We start from the raw sequence: 22,003 nt of genomic DNA on the forward strand, positions 1-22,003 counted from the left end.
CTGGCCTTTTATAATATAGATGAGAAAAGTGTAGCTACCCAAGGCTAGACAATTAAGCAAGAGCCATATTTTAAAGGACCTGGTAGGTTATGTTAAAGAAATTTATTCCTAAAAGCAATGTGGGAGGACCCATTATTGGGTTTTATATAGAGAAGTGTTAAAAGAAAAGAACACTTTAAAGTGAGGATTTGCTTTTATGAAGAAGTCGAATTTTATCATCTCTAAACATGCTAAAATTTTTTATACCTGTGTAGAAAGTAGTAAATAAAATTATTTAAATACAGACCTCTTATTCTAATCTGAAGAGAATGAACAGTAATTAATATGGGACTATATTAAACATAGAAATAAAGCCTTGCTTACAAAGCATTATTAAATTCATATTAATCTGTTTGCAAAAAAGAATTGAAATTAAAATTTCCCTTGACTCTAAGTACATTTGGTTATTGATGTATATTTTCCATCATATCAGTGAAAAGATCAGATAATTTCCCATGAGTTTATGTGTGCTATTTAATATCCCAATCAAATGGAGATGAAACTCTGTACTTTTTCTCTCCAGTCCAGTGATTTAAACTTTTGAGATGCTTCCATTAATTGGAAAAACAATCATCTTTGATAACTTTCCTGATCCTTCTGATACATGGGAAATCACCGAAACAATTGGCAAAGGAACTTACGGGAAAGTTTTTAAAGTGTTGAATAAGAAAAATGGCCAAAAAGCAGCAGTCAAAATTCTGGATCCGATTCATGTAAGTCACATTGTTTTTATCATGTAATTAACTTTGTTTTTGTCTGCAAAAAGTCTCTAAGTACCTTATCTTGATTTATTTATTTCAATTTGAAGAAAATGTGGGGGAAAAAGTCTGATTGTTAGAATTTCCTTGTTTGTATGCCTAACATATAAGGCCCAAGAAATATTTGATAAATTAATAAGTATATAATACAAATAAATACAGCTCACAACAGCTCAACAGTTCATTTAATATTATTTTAGATTTCAAAAAGTTGTAATAATAGACCCGCGGGTGTAGAAGTAGTCCTCACATGTCACCAGGACCAGATCTCCTTTTCTTCTTGCATTTATTTAGGCTGCAGGAAGAATTTTTCTTAAGCCAAGCCAGGATATTTCTTTTTAAATTAGATTTCGGTCTTGGCCACTGTGCCTCGGTTTCTTGGAGCATCTTCCCGTACACTGAAAGGTTGTGAGTTCGATTCCCGGTGGGGCACATAACCAGGTTGCAGGTTTAATTTCTGGTCCAGGTATGTGCAGGAGACAAATGATCAATGTTTCTCTCTTATATGGATCTTTTTTTCTCCCTCCCTCACCCCCTCCCTTCCTTTCTCTCTCTCTCTCTCTCTCTCTCTCTCTCTCTCTCTCTCTCTCCCCTCCCTTTCTCCCTCCCTCCCTCCCTCTCTCTCTCCCTTCCTCTCTCTCTAAAATCAATAAAAACACATATCCTCAAGTGAGGATTGAAAAAAATTAAATTTCATTCAGCGAAGGGAAATTAATTTTCAGGTTTGCTTAAATAATTTCAGCAGTGTTCATTTGTAGTCAGGTTGCGGTTCCTTGTGAAGAACTGAATCCCGTGTTCTGTCTGTTTAAGCGATGCCCGCGTGGGATCTCTCTTTACTTCTTCTGGAGTAGCAGCTGTGATAAGGGAACCTGCTAAGTCTTTCTTTGCCCTGAATAGCATGAGGAGATTGACAAGATTCTGTCTTCTGGGAATGTGAACTGGCTCTTTTGAAGCATTTTCAGCTACTGGGGGATATGTAGCTCTCCCATAGCACATGGCTGAGCAGGAATGAGCTCAGTGATCACGTAATCCCCAAACTTCTATTGAAAGCCGCTTCTCCATTTATATCACTCTTGCGCATGTGATGGGAATGTAGCCTGATATAAATGATGTGGTTGGTGGTAGGGGACATCCGAGTCCCAGTCCTCCTCCCACTAACAGAACTGGAGGTCACTGCAAAAGGTCTCTGGGCCACTGTTCATCTTAAGATTGATTTTTTTTTTTTGCATAGTTTATTTCTACTAAACTCATGCTGACTGTAGTGTCTCATATTATTTTGAGTAAAGAAGAAAGAGTGTGGGTTGTGTCTCCCCCCCCCCCCAACCCCGTAATTAGGTGATAATGAAGAAAAATAATGAGTAGCACTATGCTTAGTCTTAACTGATGCGGAATGTCTTCTCATTTCCCTATTGGAAAGTGCTTACCTTTAAACTAAGGGAAGAGAGACCCAAGTTAAGCTGTACCGAAGTGACTGTACCTCTCTCCTCTAGTCTTTGCGATTAGGGATCGGGGTTCATGGTGACAAGAGAAAATATTCCAGACAGATCCCATGGTCTGATTCTATAGTCAGTGTCTCTCTCCCATTCCTTACTTCTTAATGGAGAAGAACAGATGGCTTTCATAATATAGTCATGTTTGGTATACTACTAACCTAATAAATCATGCTTTGTTGTATGGCTTTCATGGAACATATTGATTGCATAGCTCTAGTATGAAATTTTGCTGCTTTTATTCTTGTCATAGTACCTATGTGGTTTTCTAAGAATTATTTACTCTTCATCCATCATGTCACAAGTCAAATAAAAAAGATTTATAACCAAGAGATTATAATCTAAATAAAATAAATTTAAATGCATCCAAGCATTTCACAGAGTGGCTTTTTTATTAAAAGGGTCTCATTATTATGGATTTCGAACTAGTGAATTTCTCTCCAAAAATAAGGCTGGAATGAGCAGGATCGGGAGGTAGCAGGCAGTGGTCTTGCAGGCAGGCTAGTCCTGGATCTTGCATCAACCAGCTCTGTGACTCTAACTTCTCTGAGCTTCAGTGTCTTCCTCTCATGTGAGAGCTATGGTCTAAAACTCTTTTCAGCTCTGTGATTCCATCATCTGTCTTACAACAATGTGGACATTAAATATTACTGTAAAAACAGTATTAGACAGCTTTCTTTTATTCCTCTATGAGTTGTTTCATGTATATATGGTTTATCTAGAAACATGACTAGGGGCTATCTTGAATTTTTATTGACAGGATAGCAATCAATTCTTCTTATTCTTAATGGGCCTTTAGCTAACTAAAGACTATACACCATTTTATATAATTTTACTGCATTTTGCTTTTTTGGAAAGGTAGGAATTTATTGTATTTTACTTTTTTGGAAAGGTGGGAATCTATTTTATGGCTGAGTTTTGATAGTTTCTAAATATCCTGTATTTCAAAGAAATAAAATGAACTAGCTTAAAGTTTTTATTTTAAATTAGTGGCCTTGCCATTGAAATGCAGTTAACACTATAAAGTAAAGGAAATAATCTTTAGTAGTTCTCCCTATATGCTTCTCTCTACAGTAACTACATACCAAAATAGCCTTTTATTTATCCCTTTTAATTCAATTAAATTAACTTAATTGGAGATATATTTGATTAGCAGGAAAATCCCAAACTCTCCCTTTAACAATATAATGAGAAATTTCAATGCACAGTGCTGAGCACAATAAAAACTATTATGACTTTACTTTGACAAAATTAAATTCTCTGTTCGGTTTCTGTAATAAGTTTCTTTGATGTTATTCATGCTTTCCTCACAGTTCTCTTTCTATGACTTTTTGAAACTAGGATATTGATGAAGAGATTGAAGCAGAGTATAGTATCTTAAAAACTCTTTCTGACCATCCTAATGTGGTCAAATTCTACGGGATGTACTTCAAAAAGGATAAAATAAATGGAGATAAGCTTTGGTTGGTTCTTGAGGTAAGTGTTTCAACATTATTTTATGGGTAGAAATTTGCAGTGTGGTTTGGAATGTCGTCATGTTTATGCAACATCGATATCACAAAGCAGTTCTAGTGTGTTCCTGACTGACTGGTTACATTCTCAGTGGAATGTTGCGCCCAGTTGTGGCCTTGTCATCTTTTTTTTAAATCCTCACCCAAGGATTTTTTCTATTGATTTTTAGAGAGAGTGGAAGGGAAGGGGAGAGACACAGAGAGAGAAACATCGATGTGAGAGAGACACATCACTTGGTTGCCTCCCACATGCATCCCAAGCAGTGCTGGGGAGCAAGCCTGCAACTGTTCCCTTTCCCTAAATCGAACCTGGGACCGTTCAGTCCGTGGGCCAGTGCTCTATCCACTGAGTCAAACTGGCTAGGGCAGGCCCTGTCATCTTAAGACACATTGGGAATTAAAAGCCACAAAGATTATTAAAAATTAAAGGAACGTCTCCACAATAAAAGCCTAAAGAAACTAGGATTATTTTCCTTGCAGAAGAACAAGCTTAAAAGGGACTTCATTATAATATTTACTTATTCATCCATATTTTATTCAACTAATACATGATTGAGGCTCTGTGCCAGGTGCTAGGATAGAAGAGAAAATTAATTTTAAGTGAGGCTTCATTATGCAAAAATGGTGAGCTGCTATGGTTCTTATTTTTTTTCTCTTTCTCCTTATTGAATACTAATGACATAAATTACAAAACCAGGTATTTGCATGTATGGGGCGGCGGGGGTGTGTGTGTGTGTGGAAACCACAGTAGAAATGGTGTAGAACACTGACTGTGTTGCCAGAGGGAAGCTGTAGATTCTGCCTTTTAAGGCCTGAGAATAGTTTGGATAGTTCTCTCTAATGCCGAGCTCTAGAAGGCGCCCTGCTCAGGTAACTGCCAGTCCTAGGAGAATGTGGCTTTACTAATTTTCATTGAATATTGTTATTCAAGTGATTTAAGAATTTTTTCAAGTTGTAATCATGTCTAGTAAAATCCTTATTGACCACTGTAGTATCATATGTTTATTGTGTTCATTATGATTTTATTAGCATTTGATTATTCTACTTCTTTCAGAATATTCTGTTGGTTTTCTTACAGTGGCATAATAATCATTTATAAATTATATTGCTTCCTTACTCAACATCATATTTTTATTATGAATTATAAGAGATTATAGAAATAATGGATGATAATTGTAGAAAATACAGTGGGGCCTTGACTTACGAGTTTAATTCGTTCCGTGACGGAGCTCGTAACTCAAATTACTCCTATGTCAAATCAAAAGTGAACGAGTGAGACACATGATGCTGGGCTGATGTTGTGGCGTTCACTGTGACGATCGCTGCGCCAACTAGCAGTGGGGTATCTGAAGCTGGCTCGTAACCCGAATTTTAGCTCGCAACTCAAAGCAAAAAATCGGCCGAGAGATGGCTCATATCTCGAAAAACTCATTAGTCGGGACACTCGTAAGTCAAGGCCCCCCTGTACTTGAAACTAAAAGAACCATTCTTAACAACCATTCTTAACATTTAACATATATCCTTTACCCTTTTTTGTATGTTTAAATGATTGAAAATATCACGTATCAAATTATCCTATTTTTCACTTAATGTAATTTCAGATAGACTTAATTACTTTTTACCTTTTTCAAAATAAATACACAATAAAAAGCAAGTAGAACCAAAAAGCCTAACATGTAAAGCAATAATAATGTATTTCCAGATTAGTGGTGCCACCTTCTCCTGAGCAGGTCTGTGCTTTTGATGTGTTGATTGATGTACTTGGACATGTGTGACTGAGCATTTCTGCTCTTTTATGTAGTAATCCAGGTTCTGCATTTTAGCAAGGTTATTATTTGCACTTCTGGAACTGGTGTCCTGCTCCATTCTGGAGGTCTGTCATGCACCTAACCTCTGATATATCACTCTGCTGCTCACCTGGGTAGAATCCATCATTTTCTGGATCTCATCACCGCCACTTTCCAACTTTATTTCTCTGTTTTGCACATCATGTAATGGTATGCGCCTTACTCTCATTATCCGCTGCAGTGATGTCATCACATCTTGAGTCTCTTCAGTTCAGCCTCTGTAGGGAACAAAACCTCCAGTCTCTTGCTGGGTGAGTGTGTGAGGAGTACCAGGCAGGCTTCTGCATGTGGATAGCTTGTACGTGGGTTAAGAGGGGTCAAGTCTTTTGATTAGAGACTCCAAAGGATTCCTTATGTTTTGCATCTCTCCTCCCTACTCCACCGCCCCTTTTCACTGTGACTCAGTCCTGTCTGGGTTAATCTGCTCACTGAGCATTTTAGTTTGTGGCTTCCTTTGCGTTGCTAAATCAGTTACCACTAGTTATCTGATTTCCACGTTGAAAAATTTTATTGAACCTCTTGACTGCTTCTCTCTCTTTTTCTGTTCTCTATTTCCTTGTGATTTATACTTTTTTATTCCTTTACTAGCATTTTAACAGAGATTCATGAGTGAGAGGAAATAAATTTATGTTTAATCTGCCACCTTCAATTGAACCATAGAGGCTTTCAAAACTGTAAAATAATATTTTCAAGAACCTTTCCAAAATTTGAAACTGTGTATTATATTATCATATAGAAGTTTAAAAATTGTAAATAACCAGCTGTGTTTTTAGAAATAGGCAAATTATTAGGATTTGAGAATTATTTTGTACTTCTCAATTAAGTTTTAAATAGCTTTATGTTTTTAGTTAAATCACACATGAAAACAAAGCAAAACTTAATTACCTAAGTAATAGTATGTAAATTATGAATTTAAACCATTTTGCCTTAAATTAATGGAGAATTTTAAAGGGCTTACTTCATGTTTGTTTGTATATTTGAGATGTAATGCTGTGCAAATCCTTAGTATAGTCTTGAATAAAATTTCATGTCTTTGTATCCTTCAAAACATATTCAATAATTGCATCTTTACTTTTTTCCATGTAAAACCATTGGCAGATGATTAGGCATTGTAATGTAGGTCTAAATGGGCAAGGACATAATGTATAAATCTTTGCCTTTAAAAGTATTGAATGAGATCAGTCATTGTCTTTCATGATGATCAAAGCCTATACTGACATTCATTATTATCACGTGGAATTAGGTGAGAGTTGAGACTCCTGATCATAGTTAAATGTTCTTTTCAGAGGGCAGAAAAGATTGATTAAAATGGTTTTGGAACATCCAGTAAAGTGAAGCAGCTTCCTGATATAATGAATCAATAGAGACTTAACAGCTTCTTTGAGATTTGTCCTTATATTTTATTATCAGGTGGTGGTATTGGAAATATCCCTAAATAGCCTGAGAAAAAAAGAATAAATGGTAATTTATTATAAAGGGATTTCAGAAATCTAATCCATCTGAACTTACAACGTGAGGGGAAAAGGGTAAAGAAAGCAAGAAGTTGGCTAACTGATATAAGATAATTGAATTGCATATGTAAATCAATTATACATTACATATACACATAAATGGCCAGATGTATAATTATCTGATTTATAAACATGAATGGTGCAAATGCTGCTTTAGAGGAACTTTCAGAAAATTGGCTTGTGGCATCAATACTTTATTCTACAAAATGACTGCTAATTATACCTATTATTATAATAAAGCCCAAATGAATTATTTTGAATGAGGATACCAAAAGAGTGGCCCAAAAGAGGCACAACTACCAAGCCATGCTAACAACGCCTGGTTTCTAATGTGAATCTACATAAGGAAGATGTGTCTCGGAGGGGCTGAGCACCATCACACCCCTCATTATCAGTCTGGCGTGTGGGTAAGCGCTATGCCAGCTTAGACCAACTGCTGCCCAGTGACTTTTTACCATGAAAAATCATTTTATTTATATTTCAATTTAGAATTGAAATCCTAAGAATAATGTGTATATAGGTCTTTCCAGGCAGTCTATTTTCTCTATTATTTAGTTGTGATTTTAAATGATTTCTTTCACTTTGATATAGTTTTTTCTTTCTTGTATCTTTTCTTCATTTTGTCATACTATAATTTTTTAATATGCTTTATTTACGAGAGAGAGAGAGAGAGAGAGAGAGAGAGAGAGAGAGAGAGAGAAACATCCATGTGAGAGAGAAGCATTGATCAGTTGCCTCCCATAGCACTCCAACCGGGGATCAAACCCACAACCTGGGTGTGTGCCCTGACCAGGAATCGACTGGAGATCTTTTGGTGCATGAGACAGCATTCAACCAACTGAGTCACACTGGCCAGGGCATACTATAAGTTCTTGAGCATGAATAATATATAAGGCTCTGTTTGGGAATTCTTTCCTTCTAAATTTTCTGTGTATTTATCTTCAGACTGTAAATGTTGCCCTGATTCAGTAAAAGAGTACTAGTTGCTAGCCTACTGAAATTCCAGTCATGCAGTTGAAACGAAATGACCTACTAAGAGAAGAGGTAGAACATTTTTTGCTGTGGGATCTAATTAGTTTGTTTTATGTTTTTTTACAGGAAGGTCTATGGAGATTTTTACTATCATTTAACATTTTAGGTTTTCCTAGTCATGAAGACATAAAGGGAGAACTAATTGTTTCTTTATCTATGCCTCATTTTAAAGTACCATACTTATATTAATTTTTGCCTATTGCTACCACATCCCTTTGCTGACCTGCTTAGTAAAATACAGATAGGGTAGTCCCCCTTATTCATGGGCAATAGATGTGTTCCCAGACCCCCAGTGGATGCATAAAGCCATAGATAGTACTGAGCCTTATATGTACTACTGGGATCCCTCAGCCCTGGCTTGCACCCTCTTGCAGTCCAGGACCCCTTGGGAAATGTCCACCTACCGGCTTAGGCCCACTCCCAGACATCCTTAGTGCTGCCACAGAGGCAGGAGAGGCTCCCGCCACCACCGCTGCGCTGGCAGTCATCAGCCCAGCTTGTGGAAGCGTACTGACCACCAGAGGGCAGCTCTTGCATTGAGTGTCTGCCCACTGGTGTTCAGTGCACATCATAGCGACTGGTCATTCCCATTCCGCCATTAGGGTCAATTTGCATATTATTCTTTTATTAGATAGGATTTTTTTTGCTATACATACACATCTGTGGTAAAGTTTATTTATAAATTAGGCACAGTAAGAGATTAATAACAATGATGAAAATAAAATAGAACAAGTATAACAATATACTGTAATAAAAGTTATGTGAATGTGGTCTCTCCTCTCTCTGTCTCAAAATACCTTATGTACTCTATGTACAGTGTAAATATGCTGGATAGAGGGATGATTCATGTCCTGGCCAGATGGAGCAGGCAGCAACTGAGTTCATCATTGAAACTACTTGGAATGGCATGCAATAGGAAACTTATAGATTGTTTATTTCTGGATTTTTCCATTTAATATTTTTAGACCGTGGTTGATCACGGTTAACTGAAACCCTGGGGGGAAAAAGACTGCCGATAAGGGGGGACTACTATGCCTCTTTTGGGTTTGTACTTCCTTTAACTCCTAATGTCTCCAGTTGCAGATCAGTGGCAAGGACCCAGGGGGACGTGGGAGTTGGTTAGGTTTCTGCATATGTTTATCACTGAACCTGGAGACCGAAACATAGAGTCAAAATCGAGTCACTAAGCATTTGCTACTGATGTTGACAAATGGAAAAACTGAGATGTAACTAATTTTCCCCTTCTTGGTTGGATGAACAGCTACATTTTAAATCCCTAAGCCCGTGGTGGGCAAACCGCGGCTCGCGAGCCACATGCGGCTCTTTGGCCCCTTCAGTGTGGCTCTTCCACAGAACACCACGTGAGGGCGCGCACGTACAGTGTGATTGAAACTTCGTGGCCCATGCGCAGAAGTCGGTATTTTGTGGGAGAACCGGTATTTTGTGGAAGAGCCACACTCAAGGGGCCAATGAGCCGCATGTGGCTCATGAGCTGTGGTTTGCCGAGCCACAGTTTGCCGACCACTGCCCTAAGCAATCCAGTCTTCTCTCTCAGAGGCTATTTGCCTAGTGTTCCCTCAGCCAGAATAGAGACAAAATTCAGTTAGGACATCTTTGTGTTAAAAGGCCCTCTCCCATAATTCAGTCTGAGGTATAATTGCTCCTTTTGCAGTGGTGCTGCACAGTGCATTCTGTTATTTATCTGAATTGGTCCTGATTTGTTCATTCTTAACAGTGACATTGCTTTCTCTCATTGCTTTCCAATTATAGCAATTTTTCTCTTTGAAATTATATCCCTTTCAAGGCATCAAAGACTAAAAATTACAGTTGGTATTTGAAAGCACAAAAATTCAGTAAATAATTATATAAAGCCTCTCAAATAGATATTTCAGGTAATCGATGTGGTTTTTGTAGACAAGTACTACTTTCATATGACATGCATTAGTAGTTATTCTGTCTTTAGACCTGCATCTAGCAATCCTGTCATGAGGAAAGGAAACATAGGATGATAGAAAGTAAAATGAAGGAATGGTTTCTGTTTATTTTTTTTTCAGCTATTAACCCTTTACTGCCCTGGAGAGAGCATGTACACAGGAGACATGAAGCCACTTCAGACCTGCACATGTGGGAGGGGACAGGGGATGGAGGGCAGGAGTGGGAAGCTGGGCTTCTGAGTTGCTCTGATAGCACAGCATTGCTCCCTCCTGCCTTTGGCTCTGCACAATTGCAGTGGAGGAGCATAAAGGTCAGGATGACTCTTTTCATGTTCTTAGGACTGGAACCACCATTCCAAGTTCTCATGTAAAATGCTGTTATTGAGTGTACTTGCAATAGAACAGACAGCTAAGTTACCTAGTCATTTCATTTTATTTTTGTTTAAAGGGCAAGATGAAAAGAAATCTAATTGTAACCCTGGAAACCCATATATATGGCTTCTATATCTTTCTTCCCTAATAGTAATTCAGTGCTTGCAGAAACATCCACTCTTTGAACAGGAGTGCAAGTTTATAGTATTACTTCAGAGGAAAAATATGGTGTGGCCTAAGATGTGTTGCCATTTGTTAAATCAACATATTCCTGCCATGCACATGAAACATTTCTGAGTTATTTTTAATCATAGATTAATTTATCCTAGATTTTATCATAGATTTCTTATTGCTAGCATTACCAATGTTTAATGGTGTTTTCCCAAGAATTTCAAAACAGCTTAGGATGATGGAACTGTTTCATATCTATTTTGTGTTTGCTAATCCTCACCCAAGGACATTTTCTCCATTGATTTTTTTAGAGAGTGGAAGGAAGGGGAGAGACAGAGAGAGAGAAACATCAATGTGAGAGAAACACATCTATTGTTTGCCTCCCACATGGGCCCCGGCAAGGGCCAGGGACGAGCCTGTAATCGAGATACATGCCCTTGACCAGAATGGAGCCCGAGACCCTTCAGTCTGCAGGCCTACATTCCAACCACTGAGCCAAACTGGCCAAGGCCTGTTTTGTATCTTGATTTACTGGTTACATGATTGTATACAATTACCAAAATACATCAAAATGCATACTTAAATAAGCCAATTATATTTCAACTAGGGCCCCAGTGCACGAATCCATGCACCTTGAAAGGAACTGTAGGCTGGAAGGCTGTGGTGGGCATAGGGGCACATCTTGGCCCATCCTCTGTGCCCCTGCCTGGCCCCTCCCACCACCGTCACTCCCACGTGCTGATGGCGCTGGCCCCAGTCGCACTCGCTGGCCGGTGCTGTCAGTGGGTGCAAATGGCAGCTGCTGCCCGAATCACCACTCCACCCCTCAGGAGCAGGGGGAGGTGGAGAAGCCCTCAGGGGCAACTGGCAGCCGCTACTCACACCCGCTGATGGTGCCAAGCGATTGGGACCAGAACCAGGCACAGGCAGCAGGAGCGAGCAGTGGCTCCAGTGCCAGCAGAGGGTGCAAGCGGGAGCGGGGCTGGTGCCAGCAGCAGGTGCTAGCGCCAGGCAGGACCACGGTGTGCAGGAGCAAAGAATTTTCAATAACCACCAGAGGCTTGCCCCAATGACAGCAACCAGGACTCCACCTTGGTCTGGCCCCCCGCTCATCTGCTCCACCATCCCACTGCGGCCAACGCCTGCCATGTTCCGCATGCCCCCTGCTGATCAGCACACGTCATAGTGACTGGTTGTTCAGTTCGGTTGTTCTACTGTTCAGTCTATTTGCATATTAGCCTTTTATTATATAGGATAATACATTAAAAGTACTGCTTCTAGTTTAAACATTGGAAAAGTAATGTGAAAATTTTACCTACTATGAAAGTACACATTAGGAACCATCTATTAGGTAATGATGACAGCTCTCATTCATATCTTATCAGTATTTTATTGAAGTACAGAATCTACTACATTAATATATTTTATTGAAATTACTGATAAGTAAAAAAGTCACACTTTGAAGAGGTACCTTATAAACCATGTGAAAAGATGCCATTCTGTCGTGAGGTTGAAACGGCCCCTGTGAGGCTGAGACAGCCCCGGTGAGGTTGAATCGGCCCCGGTGAGATTGAGATGGTCCCACTGAGGTTGAGATGGTCCCGGTGAGGTCGAATCGGCCCTGGTGAGGCTGAAACAGCCCCGGTGAGGTTGAGACGGCCCCGGTGAGGCTGAGACAGCCCTGGCAAGGCTGAGACAGCCCCGGTGAGGTTGAGACGGCCCCGGTGGGGTGGCAGTGGCCCTGGTGGGGTTGAGACAGCCTCAGTGAGGTTGAAATGGCCCCAGTGAGATTGAAACAGCCCCTGTGAAGTTGAGACTGCCCCTGTGAGGCTGAGACGGCACCGGTGAGGCTGGGACGACCCCGGTGAGGTTGAAACGGCCCCGGTGAGGTTGAGACTGCCCCTGTGAGGCTGAGATGGCTCCGGTGAGGCTGGGACGGCCCCAGTGAGGCTGAGATGGCCCCAGTGAGGTTGAGATGGCCCTGGTAAGGTTGAATCAGCACTGGTGAGGTCGAGACGACACCGGTGAGGTTGAGACAGCCCTGGTGAGGTTGAGACGGCCCCAGTGAGGTTGAAACAGCCCCTGTGAGGCTGAGGCGGCCCCTGTGAGGCTGAGGCGGCCCCTGGGAAGCTGAGAAAAATACCACGTGAACTCACTCATGTATGGATAATAAGGACCATTATAGACTGATGAACAAAAATGAATACAGAGGCAGTGCAGCATTGAGAATAATGTCAAACTACATTGGGAACCCTGGGGAGGGTTGTGGGGGGGTAGGAGATCAACCAAAGGACTTATATGCATGAATATGAGAATAACTAATGGGCACAAGACACTGGGGCGTGGGGGAAGCTGGGAGAATGGCAAGGGGGGTGGGGGGAAAGGAGACATGTTTGATACTCTTTGTAATACTTTAAGAAATAAAAAAAAAGATGCCATTCTGTCATTTTGTATGTGTTTGTGTGCACGCGTAAGTGTATAGAACTTAAGTTTATCCAACCTGTCATTTATTCCATAAGTATCATCTGTGACTTTGACCCAGGCATTTTGGTAGACTTTGGGCATTCACTAGAGAGCAAGACAAACTCTGTGATCGTGGAGCTCACAGTCAAATGGTGGAGAAAGACCATTTAAAACAAATAAACATATGCTGGAGAGTATGTGGAGAAGAGAACACTTGTGTACTCTTAGTGGGACTGCAAATTGGTGCACAAGTGCGTTATTGGACATCCCTGAGTCAGAGGGAGAGGGCTCTCTCCACCTCAGTTCTTGTCTCATTGTATAAATGAATTTAAAGTAGTGACCCTGATTGGATTGTGTTAAAATGAATTTATTAAAAAATTAAAGCCCTAGCCAGTTTGGCTCGGTGGATAGAGCATCGGCCTGCGGACTAAAGGGTCCCAGGTTGGATTTCGGTCAAGGGCACATGCCTGAGTTGCGGGTTCAATCCCCAGTGGGTGGCGTGCAGGAGGCAGCTGATCAATGATTCTCTCTCATCATTGATGTTTCTATCTCTCTTTACCTCTTCCTTCCTCTCTGAAATCAATAAAAATATACATATAAAAATTAAAAGCATGCATATTTATTAAAGAAGCAATACAAGCAAATCTATACATCTGCCTTATGAATCACAGATGGACTCTCAGCTAATCCGAAGAGTTCCTTTGGGTGGGGGTTCGAGTCATTATATACCCTCCTATTGAAAAGTTGTTTTTTTTTTTAATTCCTCTGCTAATTATCCTGGTATAGATTAACTCTGAAGGTCACCCCTCTTCTTTATTATGGCTTTTTCACAATTTGTGAGAAGCACCTGACAATTAAATCCCCAGACTGCTGGCTTTGTTTATACAGTGGGATGAGATAAGACTGCACTTTTCCTTCCCCCTCCTCACTGCTGCCTTAACAACTCCAGGATGATTTGCACTAAGCAGTCTGGTTAGTGAAAAGTTGAATTAGGATTCCTCCTTCTCCCCTCCCCTTTCTCTTCTCCCTCCTCTCCCGCATTCTTTTGTGGGAAGGAGAGGTTTTAACCCTTTGTTCTCAAGATAAGGTCCTGCTACAAGCAGCTTGCAAAGCTTTTTGGCTTTGTTTAATTTTCCTGTTTTAGTGTCCCTGTTCCACTCTTCCTGGAATTTTCCTAGCTTTTCACTGTCCTATAATATTCCCACTGTCGGTGATCGCTTGCTTTTATCCTGAAGAATTTCCTTTAGTATTTCTTATAAGGTGGATCTGGTAGCAACAAATTCTCTCAGTTTTGTTTATGTACGAATGTATTTCCTCTCACCTCCTTCCTCTGCCTCCATTTAGGTTAGTAGAATCAGGGAAATTATGGCTCTTTCAGTTTCCAGGAGTTTGTGGGAACCAAAGCAGATAGGAGCGGAGGCCTCATGGGTCAGGGTAAGGAGAACATGGACGAGAGCCCCCAGAGAAGAGGCAGGTTGAAGACAAAGGCTAAAGGGGCAGAGGTGAGGGGATCCAGTGTTCATGTATCAAAGCTTTGTTGGTTCTGAGGTCATTTGCCTAGGTATCTCCTGTCTCATATTCCACTGCTAATATCAGTGTTTCTATGTTCTGCAAATATGCAGCTCCTTGGAGAATCTTCTGTGGGGTTTCATGTTTCCTAACTTTAGAGAACCTGGATGTGAAAAATTCTCCTACCATGTTCTTCCCTTTTGCTTTTCCATTTAAAGTCCTCTACTTTGCAGGTGGGGGGAGTGTGGAGGGAAGAGGCTAAAGAGCATGGAAAATATGATATTTAAAACAGTTTCCTACAAAATATTATTTGTAATCCTTACTTCAAAGCATTCTGCAATTTTCCAGAAAGAAGTCATGTTTTTAAATTAATGCACATGTAAAATAGTATGTAGCCATGTATTGAAGTCATGGAACCTATTGCACTATTAATTAAGCTATCAGAAATCAAGAATGCTTTTAAGCCCTAGATACTACTAAAAGGTGGGACTAATTTGTAGAATCATGATTCTTATCCTTGAATTTAAAAATCAAGCCCAGTGCTTCAGATTCTCTTCTAAAAATTAACTCATATGAAAACTGTGTTCCAATAAGTAATTGTAAAGTAGTTATAAGTTTATATGTTCATTTATTTATGAAACCATAAGGATGATGAAAATAATAATTTGAAACAAAAATTGGATAATTTAAAAAATGTTTTGTAGAAACTTTTATAGCAAGTCCTTAAAATGTCATATTCATTTTAATATCGAACTTAAAATATTCTTTTATAGCTGTGCAATGGAGGATCAGTGACTGATCTTGTGAAAGGATTTCTGAAAAAGGGGAAAAGAATGAATGAGCCCATAATTGCCTATATTTTACGTGAAGCACTAATGGTAAGGCAATTTAAATTATTTATGCATTAATTATTTGAGGCATTTCTCGTTAAATAGAAAACGTGGATCCTATTTTTAGAAAAGTAATACATTAGAATTTATTGATGCAAGAGCACATATGCAAAATCTGAAATGTTTAGCACAACTAATTTCTTTTTTCCACTGGAAATCTACCCTCCTTGTGTCAACAGAACCTTGAATTCTGATCTCCTAAGTATATTTCTGAGATTGTGATTATGATGAGATAGATAATGTGTATTTTTTACTAAGAGTTAGGTTTTTATTTGCCATTATTTAAAACTAGTAGCCCAGTGCACAAAAATTTGTGCACTGGGCGGGGGGCAGCACACGGTATCCCTCAGTTATTAAACATTTATTGGCACAACACTGACCACATTGGTGGTGCTGGTGGTCTTGTCAGAATATGTTATATTATGCAGATGAAAATCTATTTAAACAGATTTGATGTAGATATTTTCAAAGATGGAAGAATTGTCCCTGTTAACTATTGTAGTTGATTCATATCTTCATTAATTGTCATCATTGCAAAGTTTTCAGTCCCCATATGGATTATTGGATATAATAGGTCATGCGCTGTCCCTGTCCTTTGTAGCTTTTGTGACCTTAAGGAGGACTCTAGTTTTCCATTTATATGTTTAAGTACCAACCTTACTGGCTTAAAAATGTAAGCTTTTAACACTGCTCTCTCTGTTCCGTATCCTTCTGATGAAAAGTGGAGTTGGGTTGCAGCACAGGAGAGAAATTCAGAAGGGGAATATTGAAGTAATGACTGCAGTAGGAGAAGAGGGAACCTATTTCCCTGCCCACAGGTGCTGGCGCCCTGGACCACAGGGCTGGCAGCTTCTCCGGGTGGCTGCAGCCTGGGACCTCGGGCTGGTGGCTTGTCCATCTCCTGGGCTGCAGCCAGCAGCAGGTGCTGGCGCCTGGATTAAGATGGGCGGCTTCTTCTTCTGGCAGCTTCTTCTTCTTCTGTGCTTCCAGGGAGGGCAGTCAGTTATGTGTATATGTGTGTGCATGCAAACATAGGCATGTACATGTATGTATGTGGAAATCTGCTGGGCAAGTCAAAACCATAGAAGAGTTGCCCCCTATCTCTTGAATCTTCCAGAGATATCCCCCACTTTTTTATTCTATCACTACTGGAGAGTCAGTATTTGCAGCCAGCCAGCCAGTGACTCTCTCTGTGTCTATTTCTGACTTCTTCTTTCCCTGTCTGTCTTCCAACCCCTAATCATATTTCCACCTGGATGCATCATTTTTACTCCCAATATGCTATATAGAGAAGGAGTCAGGATGCTGTCTTCCCATGAATAGCACTCAGTAACAAACCAATTGCATTTTAGTTGGCCAATGCCCCTACCCACCCTTCAAATCCCTTCCACCATGCATTTCTGTTTCCCTTTTTGTTTGTTGGATTGTTCTGCTGCTCCTTCTCCTCACCCCACCACCCTTGGATCATAATGTAAAATTCTTTTACCATGTCAAGAAATTATTAAAAATACAGGTACTTTGAAAAAAAAAATACAGGTACTTCTCCGAACACTGGCGGGCGGGGGGGGGGGGGGGCGGGAAGAGGCCGCTGCTGGAGGCCACCTCTTCCCTGCCCCGCCCGGCCTCTCTGATCACCGATCACTGGCGGGGGGTGGGGGGGGGGGCAAGGAAGAGGCGGCTGCCGGTGGCTGTTTCTTCCCTGCCCTGCCCGGCCTCTCTGATCACCGATCACTGGCGGGGGGGTGGGGGGGGCCAGGGAAGAGGCGGCTGCCAGTGGCTGTTTCTTCCCTGCCCCGCCTGGCTTCTCCGATCACCAGCTGGGGGGCGGGCAAAGGCAGCCCCGGTTCTCCAATCACTGGCCGGGGGGCAGGGCAAAGGCAGCTCTTGCCTGCCACCTGGGTTTCCAATCACCGTCAGCGGCAGGCGGCTTCTTCCGTCCTTCCCCTTTCGCCTCCCAGCATTGTGCCTATGTATGCAAATTAACCACCATCTTTGTTAGCGGTTAACCGCCATCTTGGTTGGCAGTTAATTTGCATATCGCCCTGATTAGCTTATGGGAAGCATAGTGAAGGTACAGTCAATTACCATGTTTGTCTATTATTAGATAGGATAAGTATATAAGCATTTTCTTTTATTGAGATCAACACATTTTCAATAAAATTATTTGATTAGAGTTAAGGGCATGCTCTGCTTTTTGGAATTTTTATATAGCCCAAAGTGAAAGTGATATAACTTGATATGACTAATTCAATATTAAACATTTAAGAATGCTTGAATCTTAATTTTCTCTGTGTTTCTTATAGATTTTGTACAAATGCAATCATCTGAAATGTTTTTGTTTGATGCTTTTTTTCTTTTCTTTTAATATATTTTTATTGATTTCAGAGAGGGAGAGAAAGGTAGAAATATCAGTGATGAGAAGGAATCATTGATCTACTGCCTCCTACACGCCCCCCATGGGGGACTGAGCCCTGCAACCTGGGCATGTGCCCTGACCAGGGATGAACCTGTTCATAGGTTGACACTCACCCACTGAGCCACACCACAGGCTGGTGCTTTCTTTAAAAGGAGATATTTTCTACCTTCTAGGGACTTCAACATTTGCATAACAACAAGACCATCCATCGTGATGTAAAAGGAAATAACATCCTGTTGACCACAGAAGGCGGAGTTAAACTTGTAGATTTTGGTAAGTTTTATTTGAAATTCATGAATAGTGTGATACAACTTGATCATTAATATTAGCCTTGCTTTCTAGGCATTGAAAGTAGATAAAAAGGCTGTATCTCCTTGAGGTTAGAAAGTGCAGGTTTTTAAACATTTGGCAGATGAGAGATTCCTTGAAGAGTGACTTTCACGTCAACTAGCTTGTGTCCGTACACCGCTGTAGCAGTGTGTGTGGCTGATTCTCTAAAATGGAGGGCACCCCATTGATTATCCTACACCTAATCCCACAGCCCTGACTAGTAATTGCTTTACAGATGGGCATGTGCCCAAATCCAGTATTTTGAAATCTTCAAAGGTCTCTGGGAAATTTTCTTCCCTCCTAAGAAGGAAGCACAGGGGAAGACGGTCTCCGTTTTCCTCCAGACCCTCTGTGTCTGTTGTGATGCCTGTACTGCTACAGGCACCTTATTCAGTCCTGTAGTGCTTCATTCCAAGTGGAAAGACAACCCTGAGAAAGGCAGAGCTGAAGAAGGGAAGAGCAAGGGTCTTTGATGATGTAATCCAGCCCTTAAATTATCCAACTTTGGAGCCTGCCCTAGCTTTGGACCTTTTTTCACATGAGATAATAAATTTCCTATTTACTAATAAGCCAATCTGGAGTTTCTGTTTCATAGCCAACCTCTCTCATTTGATCCCTACTCATACTCTAATCTTGTGAGGGTAAGCATAATTATTCTAAGATACCTCAGTATTCTCCCAGCATTCTTCCCTTTCCCTTTCCCTGCACTCTGGCTGGGTAAGGTGTCCTTCCTTGTGCTTCTGTACCCAGCATATGTCTCCATTTTTGTGTTTATCACATAGAATTATAATTATCTCTTGGGTCATAGAAAAAGATACTTAGAAAGATAGTTAGATGGGTCTTTGAGGGGTGGGACTATGTCTTATTCTAATGCTTTGGATATTAGTAGTTCAATGAGTGATCATTGAATGAATCTTCCTTCATTTTGAATTTGGGAAACTGAAGCTTAGGGAAGTCCATTGATTAACTTTAGAAATTAATTGTTTTAATATCCGTGTATGTAGCTCTCTGGCTGATCCCAGAAATGAATTTCAGACTATAGTCTCTAGAAAGGAATGCATGGATAGCATATCCCTCAGACAGCCATGTGTGTTCCTCTTTTTCCCTCAGCTGAGCTTCTGAAAACTACCCAGCAGCTGTGAGTTGGACAGTTAATTCCTGATGAATAAGTTGGATACAGCTAGTATGTGTTCGAGTTGAGTTCAAAGCTGTGTGTTTGACAATCTGGCTGGGTTATGATACTAATAAGAACTTGTGCCTGAAATTGAAACACACACACACACATCAAAACGCTCTTCACTATTCCATAGGCAGGTCCCTAACTTTACTCTACTAGACCCAAATGAAGAACTTAATATTAAACTGGAGATTTCACAAATTCTCTTGCTCTAAAAAATGGTTACAACATATATAGCCTAGATGGAAATTATTAAAACAAGTGTAAGTAAACAGCTTCTCAGGCATGAAAGAAAAACTTGGTAAACCAGTAGCTTTGAGAAATGCAGCTTCCTGGGATACCCTCTGAAATAATCTAGATTAAAAACATATACGTAGATAATTAATAAGATGACCTTTTATGTGATCCTATATAATAAAAGCATAATATGCTAAGTGTCCGATCGTCCAGTTGGCCATTCAACCAACCAAAGTGTAATATGCTAATGATATGCTAAGGCCACTCAACCGCTCACTATGACATGCACTGACCACCACAGGGCAGACAGTCGACCGGTCGACCAGTCGCTATGACTTGCACTGACCACCAGGGGAAAGACGCTCTGACCAGAAGGTGAGCTTGCTGCTGGGGTCTGGCCAACCAGGACTGAGTGAGACAGGCCGGACATGCCCTTCCCCAGCTGGCCAACCTCTCTGCGTCCCTCGCCGGCCCTGATAGTGCACCGGTGGGGTCCCTTGGCCTGGCCTGCACCATCTCACAATCTGGGACCCCTCAGGGAATGTCAGAGAGCTGGTTTCGGCCTGATCCTGCAGGCCAGGGCCTCTAGTATCATTATAAAGTAGTCATAAGTTGCGAAGCTGACAAAATGAGAGCTTCTGCTTTCGATTAATTGACTTAAAGACTTACCTTTTAGCAATAATTAGAAAAGAAGGCCCCTGCCTATTAAATGTGTTCCTAGATCTGATACTGTATTTTTCTGTACACAAGATAATGCATATATTTCTAATCTGCATGGTAAGAGGACATGGATTCCATTCACCTAAAATGACGTGTAGGTTTTCATATGAATAAAAACCTGAGGATGGAGGTGCATGCATAATGAAACTTCTCAAGGGTAGAAGGAATAAGATATGGGAAGCCACAAATTGCTGAATCAAACTGAAAATTAATGTCCTCATTTTATGTTTAAATCAAATCTCAGAGAAGGTTATAGCTGAATGTAAAGGTTTTAGAATACATGTTATTTGAATTTCTCACCTCAGAAAATATACAGTAAGCTCATTATTGGGTTCTGAAGACCTGCACTGGAATGGCTGCTAGTCCTCAAAATATCCAGAATGGAACTCCACCACCTCCTCCATCCCCAGAAGTCTGCTTTCTATCAAGAGTTTCTTGTCTTAGAAAGTCACCAGCGTCTATTTTGCTGTTCAAGCCAGAAATCTTAGGCTCGTCCTTGAGACTTTCCTTGTCTCCCCCTCCCACACCTATAATTAGTCAGAAAGCTCTGTCTCTCTAATATATCTTCTCAGATTCCCTCTTAATTGCTCCTTCCCAGTCTTAGCCGTCATCTCTGACCTGGGCTCCTGTAGTTACACTTTGCTGTACTCCCTGCTCTGGTCTCACTCTCTTCCTTATGGTCCATTGTCCTCACTGCAACCAGAGGGGCCCTTTCAGGAAGTACTTCTGGTCCTGCCACCCTCTTGCTCAGCCCTCTGTTTAATAGCTTCCTCTAGCCCTTGGGAAGGGCTTTCCTCCCGGCCTTCTGTGCTGGCACACAGCACGTGCTGAATGATCCATACCTTTGTTATACCCCTTAGTGGTCTCTCTAAAGAGCAAGGTCAGCCTCTTCCAGTTCCTTAAAGGTGCCCAACTCTTTCTCAGTCAGAGTTCTGGCACATATAAATTGAGTACTTACAAGTACTTTTGGAAGTACTTAAAATTTTATCCACATGCTTTCCTCTTTTGCCTATCTAAACATATGTCTCACCCCAGTCTGCTTGAGGCACCTCTGTCTGGGGTGAGATCAAGGTTTGTTCCAGAAGGAATGCATGAAAGTAACTGTAGTAATATTCAGTTTTTAACATTCAAAAATAGGAATTTGTAGCAAGACCCAGGCTATCCCTTGAGAAAGTTCTATGTGAATTACTCTAACTTTTGTTAAGCATATGGAGAGAGAATTCCCAGGGACACACTGTTGAGTTTCACATAAGAGAGAATAGAAATGAGGGACACCCTTTCCAATTCTGGGGTAGTTGTGGAAAGATGGAACAGAGAGAGAGACAGGAGAGTGAGATGAGCTTTTAAAAGTGAAGATGACAATGAGGCAGAAAGGAGCTCTTACCGCACACGCCCATCGCTGCCATTCGGTGTTCCAGAGCAGGCCGCTGCCCAGTCTGCCACAGTCCAGGCTGGGGTGAGCCAGATTGTTGTTACCTGAGGTGCAGAGATTAACTAGAGGAAGTGTTCAAGTTAAGCTTCCCCAAACCCTTACTCTGAGTTTCCAGAAACCCAAAGTGCCGGGAGCCGGTCCATGCTTGCTGTTTCAAGGGACCT

At 40.9% G+C, this 22,003-nt stretch overlaps 1 protein-coding gene across 1 annotated transcript in view; it reads left to right on the forward strand.

Annotated features, from left to right (window-relative positions):
- Window positions 1–584: 584 nt before the first annotated feature.
- MYO3A (myosin IIIA) overlaps window positions 585–22,003 on the forward strand; it is a gene marked incomplete at its 5' end in the record, with an annotated part of 203,401 nt that continues 181,982 nt past the window's right edge. The window contains 4 exons of the mRNA XM_081104147.1: window positions 585–752; window positions 3,629–3,763; window positions 15,411–15,515; window positions 18,117–18,216. Of these exons, the coding sequence (XP_080960273.1) occupies window positions 585–752; window positions 3,629–3,763; window positions 15,411–15,515; window positions 18,117–18,216 (508 nt within the window). The remainder of the gene's footprint in view (window positions 753–3,628; window positions 3,764–15,410; window positions 15,516–18,116; window positions 18,217–22,003) is intronic.

This window comes from Myotis nattereri, assembly GCF_964212035.1.
Source record: "Myotis nattereri genome assembly, chromosome: 1".
Classification (NCBI taxonomy): domain Eukaryota; kingdom Metazoa; phylum Chordata; class Mammalia; order Chiroptera; family Vespertilionidae; genus Myotis; species Myotis nattereri.